At 35.4% G+C, this 16,695-nt stretch overlaps 1 protein-coding gene across 6 annotated transcripts in view; it reads left to right on the top strand.

Moving 5' to 3' along the window:
• Positions 1-1,842: 1,842 nt before the first annotated feature.
• Positions 1,843-16,695, top strand: part of LOC140871362 (intermembrane lipid transfer protein VPS13) — a 62,071-nt gene continuing 47,218 nt past the window's right edge. For 4 of the 6 annotated variants that reach the window (XR_012147680.1, XM_073273840.1, XM_073273838.1 and 1 more), the window contains exons 1-11: positions 1,843-2,445; positions 3,250-3,327; positions 8,186-8,298; positions 8,851-8,944; positions 9,699-9,742; positions 11,602-11,670; positions 12,056-12,117; positions 12,715-12,922; positions 13,878-13,946; positions 14,042-14,121; positions 14,772-14,921. Coding sequence is in view for 5 of the 6 variants with exons in the window: in XM_073273840.1 (XP_073129941.1) it covers positions 2,349-2,445; positions 3,250-3,327; positions 8,186-8,298; positions 8,851-8,944; positions 9,699-9,742; positions 11,602-11,670; positions 12,056-12,117; positions 12,715-12,922; positions 13,878-13,946; positions 14,042-14,121; positions 14,772-14,921 (1,064 nt within the window). In the remaining variant the exon portion in view is untranslated. Of the gene's footprint in view, positions 2,446-3,249; positions 3,328-8,185; positions 8,299-8,850; positions 8,945-9,698; positions 9,743-11,601; positions 11,671-12,055; positions 12,118-12,714; positions 12,923-13,877; positions 13,947-14,041; positions 14,122-14,771; positions 14,922-16,695 lie in introns of those variants that run through there. The other 2 variants (XM_073273839.1, XM_073273841.1) reach the window with 2 other exon arrangements.

Here is a 16,695-nt window from a genome sequence, read left to right as displayed (position 1 = left end):
TGGACTTTAAATAATTTATTTAAGTTATCCCAATTATGTTTATGGGCTTGGGAGCCCATGGGAATTTTTGGATCAGTCAGAGGATTTTTGGGCCAGTCTAGTGTCTTATTGGGTTTATTTAAGTTAATGGGCTTAAATATTTATTTAGGCCCAGTTAAGTTTAGTTAAGTTATTTGGGCTAAAATATGATAATTGAGCTCTTATTTAAGTTTAATGGGCTTAGAGTGAGTGACCAGCAGTCTGGACCAACCCATGAAAAATAACTAAGTCCGGAATATATATTTAATTATTTTTATGCATGAAGTTTATATTTTAAGTATAAGTATATTTAATATGAAAAAAATCAATTAAATATATATTACGGATAAATTTTCAGTGCATGCATTCATGAAATTTTATATGATATGATTATGATTATGTATGAGTTGAGCAAAAATATTTTTTTGATGAAAATTGAAGTAGTGTGACATAAGGGTGGTTATCCACCATATGATATATGATTTATGAGGTAGTTTACTACCATAGAAGGTGATTTATCACCGCCACGTACGTTGGTTTATGAGACTGATCAGTCGGCACAGATAAGCGTCACACTTACGGATAGGACCATAGACTGTTTCAAAAATACCCTGCTCAACTATGTTATGTATGATGAAGAAAGATGATGTTTATGCTTAAGATTTATGTTTTAGCATTTATGTTATGAAATAAAATGTTTTCATGCATGCTCATGTATCATGTATATGTATTAGTATGATTATGTGATGCGTTATTTTAAACCTTGATATTCAAGTTTAGACATGTTGAGCCCTAGGCTCACTACGCTTATATGGTGCAGGTGAGTCAGATGATACTTATGTATCTCCTACCGGTGATGAGGATGTATGAGCTCACGGAACAGTGGCCCCGTGACCGTTGCAGTTTTTAGATGATGTTTTGAGATACATTTATTTTTATGACGTTGAGTTTTTAAAACAAGTTGCATATTTCTATTTTATTATTTCCCCATATGAGAGTTTCAAACATGTATTATTTACTATTTTTGTTTCATCCATGAAACCCTTTTTAATTATTTATTTGTTTATTTTTATTTAAGTTATTACTAAGAAGTAGTATTTTAATTGCTACGTGTAGCAGTAATTGGTTTTAAATATGATACATATATGTATGGGCATATATATATTGTTATTATATAAAAAAAAAATCCCGCATTTAAGTTTTAAGAAGGTCTAGATGTTTCACTTTTTGCATAAAAAATAATACATTATAATGAGTCACCCAATTAAGACATCCGTCTCACAAAATTTACCTGCGAGACCGTCTCACAAAAGTTTGTGTAAAAAGTAATACTTTTTATTACAAGTATGAACATGATTAACCCGTTTCACAAATAAAATTCGTGAAACCGTCTCACAATAAACTTATTTTTTTAATTTTTTATTTTAGGAACATTCCAACATACTAGTATATACTAAAATATACTAGTAAAAGGACGAGAACAAGATAAAGCATGCTTACGTATACACTGAGCAGCAACATTAGCCTCCCTACGCGAATGTTTGAGACCCAAAAAAAAAATCATCCAAAAAAAGATTTCGAATGATATTGATGACGCTCTCATCAGAACCCAAACACACCGAATCATCAAGAATAGCATGAGTCGCCTCCAACGAATCTGAATAGATCCAAATGCTCATTGCGTGTGCAATATTGTATCAAATATTATGTTTTGTGTGATAATATTTATTTTTAAAGTATTTAATTTTAATATTATTTGTTTTTTCTTTTCGTAAAATTGATAATTTCGTGGGATTATTCAATTTCATCACTCCAACGCCAACAGCAGCTCTACAGACTTGTTCAGCGGAAAGGCCCTTTCGCAAGGAATCCCAAGAGGCAACCTTTGAAAACCCTGGCAGCCAGCCTCGTTCTCCGATCAATCTCAACACCCTATCGCCGCCGTACCGCCTCCTAACGCTCTCACCTTCCGACATTGGCATTGGAATTGCTAGTATCGGCATTTCAAATTTCCGGACGGGCTACTGAAAATTTGGCTCAAGGTCTACTAACAATATAGGAAAAAGTAAAAAAAAAAAGATTGCGGCCATAAGTGTTTGTGATTAGTTCATCGGAAAACTGCAGCCACCTAAACCCCGGCGACCATTGCTATTCGTGGGGAGCACGAAAGCAACTTCAAATTAGCTATTTCTATGATAGAACCCCACTTCAGAAACGTAAGCGCCTCTATGTCTCTGTCCAGGTTTCTCGTGTTTTATCTCTTCTCGTGCTTGTTAAGTGGCATGGAATAGAATTGGAAAACAAAGAGTGGACGAGGAAAAACAGAACTCATGTTTGAAGGGTTGGTGAGGCAGTTGATATTGGGATATCTGGGACAATACATCAAAGATATCCAAAAGGAGCAGCTCAAGATCACCCTCTGGAATGGTAATCTTCTTTCATTCGGTCTCTCGGTTGGTTTTTTTATTGATGTATTGACTTCTGGTTTACTGGCCTATTTATTAACAAAGACCATGTAATTTTTAATCCATGGTTTGTGGGAATGGCCGCCACCATCGCATAGGCTTCCATTCTAGCCACAATGGTTAAATGATTCTTCTCTTTAATCTTAAAACTTGTGAGTATTGCTAAAATTTGTCGGGTAGCTTAATCAACAATATTTTAAACTTCAAGACAGTGTATTCAATTAGAGGTCAGAAAGGCTGTTATGGTTACAAAAAATGTCAGTAATATCAACTAACAGGTTGAAAACCTGAATATATTTGACAGCCGAGTCTCCCGTAAGTCAAGCTAACATAAATGTAATCGAAGCCACACGTCTATTGTATAAAAACCACACCGTGGCTAATATCATTTTTAAATGAATAGAGAATCATAATTATGAAAATGTAACTCATCGTCTCATCCCCAGTTAATCCAATATGAGTGCCATTCCAGTGCCACTCCGGTGTAGCAGCCATTACACTGTTTTACTGCTCTCGCATTATCGATTTGCGCAAAATTTTATCATGAGTGGAGTTACATAATGTCGCGTTTTTAGTCTGCTACCTTTCTCACAGTCCAGCTACGGTGCTGTCAATTTGGCAAGCCAAGCTTGAGATCCCATAGAAATGTGTGGTTTCACTTTTCTACGTATGAATCCGTTACATCCAGGACAATTTTGAATAACTTGCTACCCTTTAGTGATATTTGGATAGAAGTTTTTGACACACAGTCGGTATATGTATGCAGAGGAAGTGTTACTTGAAAACGTGGAGTTGATTCTTGAAGCTTTTGACTACCTCAGGTTGCCGCTTGTTCTCAAACAAGGTAGATATTCAAGTCAATTCACTGATAGATTACAAATGTATGGATCTGGGTTTTATTCAATAGAAATCATATAGTATTGTACATAATTTCTGATGCATTTGGGTATGTAGTTCTTCTGTTTGTCAAGCTTCTCTTGATTCCTCAGCATGGTTGTATGATAAACCTGTTGCATTTATTGCATTACTGAATAGTACATATTTCTAGTGGAACATAAATGAATCTGCTGTTTTATTCTGCAAAGAAGTGAAATATCTTGCCTGCTTTGCTTGAGGAGAATATTTGTTAAAGAAGAAGCAACATATCCTGAGTCGCAGCTAAAAGAAGTTTCTTTGAAAATCAAAATCTCTTACTGCCTTATTTCGAGGGGGGAATAGTTTTTAAAAGAAGAAGAAAAAATCTGAAGTAGTAGATTTCCTGGGCCTTAATAGTTGCATATACTCATATAGTAGAAATGAAAATCACTTTAAAGATGTTGATTTTAAGAATGCTTCCACAAGTCCGCCTTCTATTTACCTTTATTTTTCCGACAAACTTTGGCCTGTAAAGGGATGAGTTCTTATTTATTTATTCCTCATGTCTGTTGATGGATTAAAAAATGATGTGATTCCAGCTACACTTTTATGTAGATTAAATTAACTATTGACTGTATTCTTCTAGCGAGAGGCTTTGGGGTTTATGGTTAACTATGTTGCTCCCTCTTTCTTTTTCGTATGCTAGTCATTGACTAAAATTACAGTGTTTACTTAGTTTTGACTTTTGACTCTTTTCATCAGTGGCACACTCTTAAATTTCTAAAGCCTAGGGCTGCAGTTTTGGTTTTCCTCTACTCTGATTGATTAATTTGAAATCGTTGATTAGAGCATTTTGAGTTTATTTCGTTTGCTGATTCATGAGGTGTTAGATGTGAATTTGGTTTTTGTAATTATTACCATTTATATGAATATATTTCGTTTCCTATTAAAATAAATTTCCAAGTGAGAGGTATTCTAGATGCCTTTGGTTTCTCAGTAATGGCTTCGGGTGTTTTATGCATTTCGATTGATTTAGTACATATGCTAAAACACGCTAGGGAATACATATTCCAAATACCACACTTTGGATTACAACTTCAGCAAGTAACTCATTCAACCTTGCTGGCAGTTATAAACCATATTATTTCATGCCAAACTTACCTGAGTTTTATTCGTAAGGGATAGTGCTAAAGACTTCTGATTGACTGCCATTGTGAGGTTTTTGCTACAATTTGTGTATGGGAAGATAATTGCATACATAAAGCGGTGATTCATTGTATTTGCTGGCACGTTTGGCGGGAGAGGAACAAGAGAATTTTTTAAGATAAAGCGGAATCGGGAGTTATGTGTTGGAAAAAGATCAAACTGAAGGCCTCTACGTGGATTAGAAATCATAAAGAGTTTACTATGTTCTCGATTCTAGATTTAGTCAGAGATTGGAGTGTTATATTTTGTTGATATATTTAGTGGGTACTAAGGGTTCCATCTGCGGATTTCTTATCCACTTTTTGTAATTATCACATGATCCTTTTATATATATATATATATATATAATATGATATCGTTTCTTATATAAAAAAAAGAGAAGATAATTGCATACTGTGCAGACCAAATATGATCACAATCGCCTCAATATGCATTGTAAGGGTGAAATTGGGGATAAATTATCAAGAGAGAGAGGTCAAATTTAGGTAAGATGAGAGGCCGTGAGGTCTAGATATGGATAAAGCAATAGGGAAAAATTTTGCAACTGAAGGGTTCTAATTTTCAATCTTTGGCTATATTAGACTTGTATAGGGATTGGAAATTGGCTTTGATTTAGTTTGATAACTGTAGTTGTTTGCATTGGATAATAGTTAGCTTCTGTGGACCACTGGTCCACTTTTTGTAAATCTTCTAATCTAATTTTATCTATAATATTATAGTTTCCTATAAAAAAAAAAAATTTGCAACTCAATGTTATAGAAAACTGAATTACCCTTGCAAGGGTTAGAAAGCATGACAAGCAGTCAGTTGTGAAATTGTTTTTTTTTTTTTTTTTTGGATCAGAAACAGAAATATTATTAAAGTAAAAATAGTTAAATTACAAATGTGGACCAGTGATCCACTAAACCTCAAAAGAGGTTCAAGTAAATCTAACTCAAAGATAAACTCCAATCCCTATACAAATCTGAAATAGCAAAAGGTTGAAATTCTTTGATATTGTGTAACCAAGTTGATCCGCTCAGCTTTATCTTGTCCCAACTAACTTCAATCGAATTTTCTTCATCTTGAAAGATCCTCTTGTTTCTTTCTAGCCACACAGTCCAACAAACACAATGCACTAACACACCCCACAAAATTTTCCCCCTAGTTCCCAGTGACCAACCCCAATCTGCTCCGAATAACTCTCTCGTGGTGCCTGGAGTCACCCAAGTCAACCCCACTTCCTTCAGCAGCATCCACCATAAGGAACTGGTGTAAATACAATGAACCAACAAATGATCTTGACTCTCTGCCCCTTGTTTGCACAAAACACTCCAATTAGGACTCAAGGAACAATTCGGAAACCTCCTCTGAATCACGTCACAAGTCGGCAGTCTTCCCAACGCCGCTGACCACGCAAAAACCTTTACCTTAGAGGGAATCTTAGCCTTCCAAATTATGTGGAAAAGATCAAATTTTGGATACAATACGTCCGAGAAGAAGGAATCAAAGAAGGATTTAACTGAAAACTCTCCTGACTCACCCCACTTCCACCTCCGTGCGCCCTCCCCTCCCTCCACTAAGCTAACCCTATCCAAAACTACCAACAAACTGGACAACTCACCCAACTCCCCATCCCTGATATTACGACGAAGATGCAAATCCCACGAAAGAGAATTTACCGAATAAACGGAATCGCTGGAAAGAAAATATGAAATGGGTTTATTATGGGCGATAGAGATCTTAAAGAGTGAAGGAAACAGGATCTGAAAAGAGGCTTGCCCTACCCAACAATCCTCCCAAAACCTAATTCTATTTCCCCCTTTGACATCTAAACTCACTGATTGAATAAACACCGGATAAATCCTAGAGATGAACTTCCAGGGGCTCCGAAAAGTGTTATGTTTAGCCAGTCCCGCATCCCATCCGTTAACTTGCATGCCATATTTGCTTGCCACAATCCTCTTCCACAAAGAATTCCCATCCTCCGAGAAACGCCACCACCATTTACCCAGCAATGCTCTATTCCTTGAACGGATATTGCCGATCCCCAGCCCTCCCCCACTCTTAGGCAGACTAACCTTTTCCCAAGAAACCAGATGACAATGTCTGTCCCCGTCCGGCCCGTCCCACAAAAAATTCCGCATTAATTTTTCCATGGTCACCGCCACCCCCCTAGGGATTTTGAATAGCGATAGCTGATACAACGGAATGACATTCATTACTGCCTCAATCAAGGTTAATCTACCTCCTCTCGATAGAAAGGATTTTTTCCAACTCGCCAGCTTTTTTGACATTTTGAACAACACTGGCTCCCAAAAGGATGTCTTTAGAGGATTCCCTCCTAGAGGTACCCCCAGGTAGGTAATGGGCCAAGACTCCAGCCCGCAACCAAATTCTCTAGCCATCTTTACTTCCACTTCGGCCTCACAATTAATACTCAACAAAGCACTCTTCTCCATATTGATCTTCAAACCCGACATTTCGCAAAAAGAAGCCAAAATTTCCTTCAAAAATCTTAGGTGTCCGGCTTCCTTCACAAAAAATAGAGAGTCATCTGCGAATTGTATGTGAGAAACCTCGACTCCTCCCCTCCCTATTTCCCAGCTTTGGATAAAGTTCATGGCCTTAGCCTTATCCATCAGCCTAGCCAGAACATCAGCTACCAAGTTAAAAAGAAAGGGAGATAAAGAATCTCCCTGCCTCAACCCTTTTTCTCCTCTTATTTTGCCACAGGGTCTGCCATTGATAAAAATGGTATAAATCTTAAATAGAAGAACTATCAGTACTTGAGACAAGCGATTTTGTCAATCTACATCGCTCTAGATTTTAAAGACTTATGAAAAACCGCAAAAATCAAAATTCAAGGAAAGCATATCTTTTGAGTGTCTGTGTTACCTAACTGGTAATGGCATGGTCGCTTGGAGCTTGGAACTTCTTTAATTCAATAAGAAAATGCTTATGAAGTCAATAAGAATTTGGCAACTACTACAGTTATTGACATTCCTCTTTGGAGGAATTGTTCTAATTTCTATATTGATTCATTGAACTAGTGTCATCAGCCGGTACTGGGGAATGTGAAATATAAAAACATAGTATATGTTACCCTGTTTAAGAGAACTGAGACTGTAGCAGCCCCTTTGCTCCTTACAGCTCATGGCGATTTGTAATATGACTAGGTGAACAGTCGATCCTTGTACAAGGAAGTTTTTGCAAGGGTGATCTTTGTAGGAAGGATTACAAGGTCAATATGTGTAATCTCTGTCATGTATGATTTTGTGCCATGAATTGCTGTACTGGTGAATGGACTATTTAATTGATTGTTTTGGCATTTTTGTGATAGAACATACAACTTTTGGTGTAAACCATTGGTGAATGGACTAATTAATTGATTGTTGTGGCATTTTTGTGATAGAACATACAAACTTTTGGTGTAAATTTAAGTTTTGCTACATTATCCCATACACTTTGGTGTAAACTTATAATTTTAACTAGTTTAGACTTGCCTTGCAAATTGAGTTTGTTATAGATTTTTTTTTTGCTTGCTAGCTGTGCTCTTCTCAAGATTGGGGCATCTTTCTGCTACTTTCTTTCATGTTTTGAGTCGACTTTTCTTTCTATATCTGCTTTGCTAACAATATCTCAACGAATTCGTCTTATAGGTCGAATTGGGAAGTTGAGCATCAAAATTCCATGGAAGAAACTTGGTTGGGATCCCGTAATTATCATATTAGAGGATATATATATTTGTGTCAGCCAGCGTGAAGACAAAGATGTAATTCTATCTTAGCATCATGTATTTAATTAGTATTATTGTCATGCCAATTAATGGTCAGTGATGGTATCCTAAGGTCACTAATGGCTATTTTCTGCCAATCATTAGGCAGTTTCTTTCGGACGAAATTCCTGGTCCACTTGATGCTCCAAACCATGCTACACTTTACTCGAACAAGATCCGTTTGCACGAATTATTAAAATTTAAATGCACTAAGCTCTATGTACAAAGGAAATATTTGATTCATCTCTTTTTTAAAACAAAAAAATCAACAATAAATTGTTTTAATAATTTATTGTGCTTGAGATATAATTTATGGTTGATTTTTTTTTTAAAAAAGGGATGAATTGAATGTTTCTTGTGTGATTTATTGTATTTTATTTATACATAGTGTTTAATGTGTTTAATTTGTAATTATTCGTGCCAATGGGGCTTGGGCTTGTTCGAGTAAAGTGTAGCATGGTTTGGAGCACCAAGTGGATCAAAGGATTTCGTCCCGTTTCTTTCACTACCCTTTGGATGACCACATCTATTTTTTTTTACTTCGAGCAGTGGTGCATGGATGCTGTTGAAAGAAGAGAATTTGCTAGCAAAAAGGCGCAACTTGCTGCTGCAGAACTTGCCAAGTTATCACGACGTGTATGTGGTGAGCATTTTCATGTTTGATTTTATGTTCTGTATCCGATATTTATTGAACATAATACTATCGTTGTTGTCATTTTTGCTTTGAAAGTCCAATTGACAAAGAAATATAGTATGCAGAGCATGAACAGCTTCGTGAGTCATTTTGTAATTTGGGTTTTCCGTTTCTCTACAATTTTTTCATCATTGAAAGACAGCCACCGTCACCCCATCATCATTTTTGATTTACAAATACACCCTTTTACTAGACATCTAGAAGATTCCAAATACACTTCTATGATAGAGTAGATTATTTTCAGCTATTGCCTTAAAATTGTGTTCTTGATTATTAATGGGATTGTCATATATTGGATAATGGCCGATGTTTGATATAATTATTAGAATTACCATTGAGGTCTGGTTTTTTTCTTTTTTTTTTCCCCCCTTTTTTGGGCGATTTTTCATAGGTAGAATTGAAAAACTGTATGGAAACAATAAATTTACAAATTAACTGCAAAAAAACTTCACTGATGTGTGTGGTGAACAGTGGAAATTTACGAGCAGAAATATATGATTTTGATGAATCTCTCTCTTTTCTTCTTAAACTTTGTTGTGTGCTTTTTGGATCCTTACCCTTAATCAAACATTGAGGATAGAACAGTTGCTGGAGTATTTTTCTATCATATTTGTTCTTTGTTATTTTACTTCAAAAGTAGTATTTATTTTGTTTGATGGATGATTGTTTTTCCATCGGGTCACGAGAGGTTTCTTTCTTGCAGATAATCAAACCGGAAAATCATTTAGCTCGTACATCACAGCCAAGGTAATGCACGGGCACAAGCTGCTCATCGTGATTCTTATGTTGATGAAAGTATTTTGCATCTGTTTGTTTTTTTTAAGCTGAAGTTTAGTATCTTAATAATTGTATCATTTTTGAACGAGACAAATGGGAGTGTATTTACTCATTCTGCACCTTCAAGGGAGATAATAATTGGAACTAAACTTCTTAACATATTCCATAAAACCTTTAATGTTATATTGTTATATTTTTTATGTGTTTTTTTTCATACGACAGCTCATCGTATGGACGAGTAATATTTCTTATCTTTGAAGCTGGTTATTGTCTGGCATCTTAGCTACAGCACATCGCTTTTTAGTATCTCCTCATTAGCTTATCTTATGCAGATCATTCAAGCCTTGGCAGTATCTGTTTTAACAAAACCGCCTTGTGCTTTCCTTACTCAGTGTCATTAACTCATGACTGCTGTATGTGTTCAGTTCACGCATGGCGCCTATCCTCACAAACACACACAATTTCTGCCCTTAACCTTCTTTCTGTCTCATCTTTTCCTGTACACCCTCCCTCACAAAACACTACATCTAACTCTTGCGCTTGCTGTTTGTGCTGCAACTACCTCCGTTTCTTAATCCGTGCACGTCATATCTCCTTCTCATGGCAAATCGGTGTCTTTATTCAAGCAGTCACCTATTCTACTCTCTCATGCTGATCGAATTTGATCGCCACCTCCACTTCTTCAATCGGCTATCTGTATCATGATATTTATCGGAGATAACTCTGTAGAGGACTGACATTATCATTTATTTGATCATGAAGGAAAATATTGAAGAAAATGCTTGTATTACTAATTTTTAGCATTTCTTTTGCTAATTATACTTTTAATTTCTTGTTTCTTTGGTTTTTGATATATCTGTATTTAAAATTATCTTAATCTAAGATTGATTGCCCCATGTAGAAAACTATGAGTGAAATCTGTTTCATTGATTTCCTTCTTCTTTCACTTTATTTTTCAAAATCCTGAATCCGAACATGTGGCAGAGGAATTTGATTGTTTTGTTAGATAAAAAACCAACTTGTTTTATTATAGTTTATTATATAATATAATATCGTTTCCTATAAAAAAAAAGATATTTTTAAAATGGTCACTAATGTTGTGTACAACCACGTACCTGTTCCCAACTAGTGTGGTATTGAGGTTTGAAGGATGATGATGATGGATGATTCTTCTCTCAAAAAAAAAAAAGGTGATGCCGCATTTTCATGTGCCGACTACATCTAGATTTATTGGTAGGAGCTGTAGATTGTAATTATTTTAAGTTGATCTCTTTTGATCTTGGCTGCAAAAGTTTGTTGTAACAAGAAAGTACAAGGATTATCATGTCTTTTGCCAAATTTAATTAGGTACTTTGTAGTCACATTTTTGTCTTTGCATGGTTTAACTTTTTTTAATGAGTGCTTGGGTATGCGTTTTGTCGTGTAATATGATTATATGAATATACTATAAGTTTTGTAATCAAATAGACAACACTTTCTTTAGGCGTTGATGAAATCTGATTTTTATCCCACATGATTGAAATTCCTATAAATAATGGCATCAGCCATGTCCTGCACCACTGGAAGCAGATATAGTACCTTTTAGTTTTTCAATCTCTGACAACACTAGATTTGTATAGGGATTGGAGTTTAGCTCTGATTTAGAATGATAGCTTACCTTGTTGGCGTTGGGCACTAGCACGCTTTTGTGGACCACTGGTTCACTGTTTGTATTCTAAATCAATTTACATTATTAATAATATTCTAGTTTCTTATAAAAAAAAAGTATAATGCAGTAGATTTTACCTAACTGGGGCTCTTTTCTCTGCTGCCTCATGCTTCCTGACCAGATTCTTGATAGCATTCAATTGTCGATCAGAAATGTTCATGTTCTCTACCGTGATTCACTATCTGCAAGGGTACGTTTGCTTCCACTCCCAAAATTTTGCTCTTGTGCACTTAACGTTGATGAAATTTTGTGTTATTTTAAATACATGGAGGTTGTAACCTATACCTTTGTTGCTGGATATCTTTTGAACAAAAATATTTGCTTTGAAGATTACCCTATCAAGCATATCTTCCTTGCATATTAAAAGTATACGAGGCTATTGAAGTTGTTTTCCTATTGATGTGTGTTTCTTGGCTCTCTTGTTCTGGGAGTTATTATGATCTCTTGACTGTGCTGTTGAAATTTTTTTACAAGTTATTAGTGTTATGCTGTTGAAATTTTCGCAAGATATCGGTTTTTACTTTGTTGAAAAATTAGTGCAAGTATATTTATTCAACATCCTGGATGTTTTTCAGGAAGAAGTTCTATTTGGTTTGAAGTTTTCCAGTTTGACGATTATGAAGCAAATTGCTAATGGGTATTGTTTCTTATGTTCTTGATTGACTATATTCCTTATGAGGTAGGAGTTTCTTAGGTGTCTAGAGCTTAAGAGAGGACTCAAACCATCTCAATTCAAGCAGAAGAGCTGCAAAAACTTTTTTTCACGAGGAGAAATATTCAATTTTATGGCAATAAGAGCTTAGAGCTTGGCACGTTCACTCTTGTTATCGATCTTTCAAGAAGGTTGGGAATTGGGATCTCGCAAAATGATATCTATTGAACATAATCAGTGAATTTCATTCAGATGTACACATCAACAAAATCATAAATTGAGACTTACTGGAACACTACTGAAAATTTTGAGATTTTGCAAACAAGCGTGATGTTAACTAAGATAGCTATTGAATTAAGGATTCTCAATTAGATGGGCTTTGTAGATAACTTTTAAATAACTTTAATAATGTTAATAATGTGTAGAAACTAGAAAGAATCTCAGTGAAAGGCTGAGCCGATGGCTAAGTAATCAAGTAACAATAAAAATGTTGTAATGTCCAGATTTGTTTAAGAAAGTTCGAAGGACATCCTTTTTGGCCCCCCTTTGTATTCATATTTTGATACTTGTTCAACCATTCAGATCTGCGGCTGCTGTGAAAGTTAAAAGTGGTCAAGTCAACAAATGGATTGAAATTCGAGGTTTAGAACTCTATTGCAGTACATTTCAAGGAAATAATGATTTAAGTAGGCAGATTGTGGTGGATTCCAAGAGTAATGAAGGCGAAAAGCTTGATGCTCACAAGTGTTCCTCTATGTTGGCTCCCCTAAATGTATCATTGTCCCTATCGGTAAGCATATTTCCCCTTGTTTTACTCTCAAAGATAAACCTTGCTATGCATATGAGCATCATTGTGGAATAATGTTGATATTGGATATTACATGAATTATTTTGTGGTGCTGCAATTTATAAATATATGGTTCTTGATAAATATAAGGTTAAACTTCCCACAATCTTAGTTTGAAATAGTTGCCATGTGAACCTGAACTTGTGAGTATTAGTTTGACAGTTGGAGTAAGTTGATGCTATGGTTTGAATAGTTGGGGTATGCTATATTGTTTCATCATCATGGAGATTTAGCTTACATCCTGAATGTTCTCTTATGTACGCATTGATCCATAGAATATGTTCTCGCTGCTCACCACCTACTGTTAGATAATTTTGAATTTTGAAGCTCCACCCAAGCCTTCACTCCCACCTCTGCTCAAACTTTGTATAGCTTTTGAACTCCATACCTAAGAGAAAAAGGAGACCCACCAAAAATTGCACGGATTCTTGGGGGTCTTCTGCGTCCCATCATCTATCAAGCTGCAAGAAACATGCTTTTAATAATAGTTTTTTTTAAAATTCTAGTCCTCTCATTTTATCTATCTCAAGTTCTTATTGAACATATTTAACTTTTTGGTTCACTCTAAATCTAGCTGTGGCGCCTTGCCTTTACCGGCATCCCGAAACTGTGCGTACCTAATCTGAACAAGATTGAAAATAGAGTTTGTGAGATGAAACTGACCTTTACTTATATAAACTCAACCAAATCTCTCTCAACCTAACGAGTAGCGGATACAATATGCAATGTATTGAACGGAATGGCTGAGGCGCTTTTGAACATTGTTTAAATACAAATGGTGATAAGAATTGAAATATTAGTACATAAAAAGGTAGCTTTCTTATAACACAAACTCTACGAATTGATATAGCTATCATCTATATGTCAGTTACTTCAGTTTGCAGCTATCCTCATGTAGGTAAAAAGATCTGGAAAGCTATTAAAGGATGCTCCACAGTATGCTATCAATATCGAGCTTTCCAGCATGGTGAAATAAGTCTTCTACAGCCATTTTTGAGTTGATAAGTTCTCACTCGCCTTTGAGATAAACATGTCGATTGATATTTTAGCTGTCTTTGACAGGCAATGTCAATGAATGAGGTTCAGATGCAGCAGATCTTGTCTATCTGCGATTATCTGTCTTTATGTCGATTGAGAGAGAAGTAAGTTCTGTATAGTCTATTATATTAGGTTTTGGTGCTTGATTTATTCAAGGCTTATGATAATTCTTTGTGAACCCATCATGGTGTTGAAATTGCTTACCTTTTTTATTTTTATATTTTGATAGGAAACAAAATATATTCGTTATGATATAGAAGGTAATAATTACAAAAAGCGGACCAGAGGTTTACACAAAAAGAGATAAAACCCGTAGTCAACTTAGCGAAATATAAGACTCCAATCTCTATACAAATCTGACAGCGAAAAGTCTATGAGTGTCGTGAGAAAGAGATAAAAAGCGTAATCAACTTAGCATACTTTTTTATTTTATTTTATTGGTTAACATCAAAATGTTTTTATGTTTTATTAGTATAATATAGTTTCCTATATAAAAAAATGTTTTTATGTGAAAATTTCTTAATGACGCGGATATTGGTAGGTGGCTGTGATGGAAATTCTGGTTTCCACTATCTCAACCAAATGACTTGTTAACGGAGTGGGTGTGTTATTTTTTTTTTGCTTTTTTTTTTTCCATTTGATACTGGATCCTGTTTGTTTTTTGTTCTAGTATATGCTATGTGCAAGATAAGCTATGACAACATCTATACAATGTAGATGTCTCTGAAAGGCTTTGTTCAATTGATTAATGTAGATATGGGCGCTATCGTCCTTGGTGGTTCCCTTTGGAGAAAAGGCTCGAAGGATGGCAAAGAGCGTGGTGGTGGTACTCTCAAGAATCTGTTCTTTCTGATATTCGAAAGAAGTTGAGGAAAACATCTTGGAAGTACTTTGGCGAGAGGCTGTAAGTTGATTTTCAAAAAAATCGTTTCATCTGCCAGAATGCTGAAAACTAGATAGAAACACATCATCTGTATCTTTATTTAGTGCTGTGTTGTTTACTTGTTCAATCTGCGTGCTTACTTGTATCTTACAGATTTGTTCGCTTTCCCTGTAGTTCTCTCATGTTAATTTCCAGTATGAAAGCCTTGAAATTTCAAGCTACTTATTTCGATCTTCTCCATTTAGAATGAACCTTCTATTCATGACAATTTTGCCAATTAATTATTGAATTAGGCCTGTTGACTTTCTAGTTTTTTATTGACTTGTGGGGGTGATATGGCAGCTGATGCAAAAAGAAAGGGCCGAACTAATTCTTTCATATGTGGACTTTGGTGATTCCACTACTAAGACTTAGAAAAATCAGTAATTTCTATAATGATGCAAACTTCACAGTACAGAATTCATCTCACACGCAGTGTTCTTTTGCTCAAAACAATTAAAAGTTGGAAACATGTCCTCCGTCTATTCGTTAAGGGAATTCGTGGTCATTCTTTGATAAAGATAGTAAACATATCTCTTTCATTACATTTTGAAAAGCTTAACTGAATGGTATTGAATGTAGTTTGATCTTTGTCAAAATGGTCAGTGGGTCCCAACAACTATAGCAGCGAAAATTCATATGCTAACTTTTGATCAATACTTAGAATAGTGACTCGAATAATTGAGTTATTTGTGTTAATTTTACACAGGCCATATCAAAAGTACTTAAATCATGGCCTACCTGGACATAATATGCAGTTGTATCAATAAATTTACCGACGTTGTATACAAAACAAGTATATTTGGACAAACATGATATTGCAAGCTAAGACTATATTGTTTGAGCTGGGCCTAGGACGTGTTTTGGGAAGGAAAGGGAGGATGTTTTGGAATATGGTGGCTCATTGCATCTGTTGGTCCGTGTGGTCGGAGAGAAACAAGAGGATTTTTGAAGATATAGAAGACTCGGCTGTAGACTGTGGGAATAAATTTGAGTTTCGGGTTCCTTGGTGGCTTCAATCGTCTGCAGAATTTAAATTTTTTTAGGTGCCAGACATGTATAGGGATTGGAACATTATTTTGAGTTAGCTTTTTGAGCTGTTAGCTTTTCGACTAAGTATTCTGTTTGTTACAATAATTTTTTCTCACGCAAGGATTAGCTATTAGCTAGGGAGACTAGGGAATATTTGTACAGAAGGAACTCTGGGTCTTTCTTTTTCATTCAATGCATTTCCGTTTCATTATATAAATTCAATACAAATTACATTTCCTTTCTGGTTATTCATTTATCATTAGTGGAATCATAACAGTGAACAGTTGGCTATGAAGTTGATTTAGGTGAATCTTGCTTGGTTGAGGCTTCCCTTTTTGTTAAAAGAGGTTGGCCCTTCCAGGGCAAGATTCACCTATGACCTACCTACCTACGTACCTACCTACCCATTAACATAGAAACACAAACTCGTTAACATATCCCCACAATGTGAATTAAATCATGCATTTGTATGTATCAATCTGCCTATATAATATGTATGTTTACGTCTGCTACCTAGTTGTTTTGATCAGTACCTCTTTTTATGCTGGGGATGAGCTAGAACATTGTCCGTGAAAAATAATGTTTTATGAGTAAAAAGTGAGAAACATCAACTGGGTATAATTTCAGTAAATATATTAATTTTACTTTATTCCATTTCTTTATGTGAAGCTAAATGTGTTCATTGTATTTAAAATCCTGCCTTTCCATGATAGACATTAGATGA

The sequence above is a fragment of the Henckelia pumila genome, unplaced genomic scaffold (genome assembly GCF_033568475.1).
Source record: "Henckelia pumila isolate YLH828 unplaced genomic scaffold, ASM3356847v2 CTG_461:::fragment_3, whole genome shotgun sequence".
NCBI classification, from domain to species: Eukaryota; Viridiplantae; Streptophyta; class Magnoliopsida; order Lamiales; family Gesneriaceae; genus Henckelia; species Henckelia pumila.
Note: the sequence above shows the minus strand (reverse complement) of the source record. Positions and strands in the feature narration are given on the sequence as shown.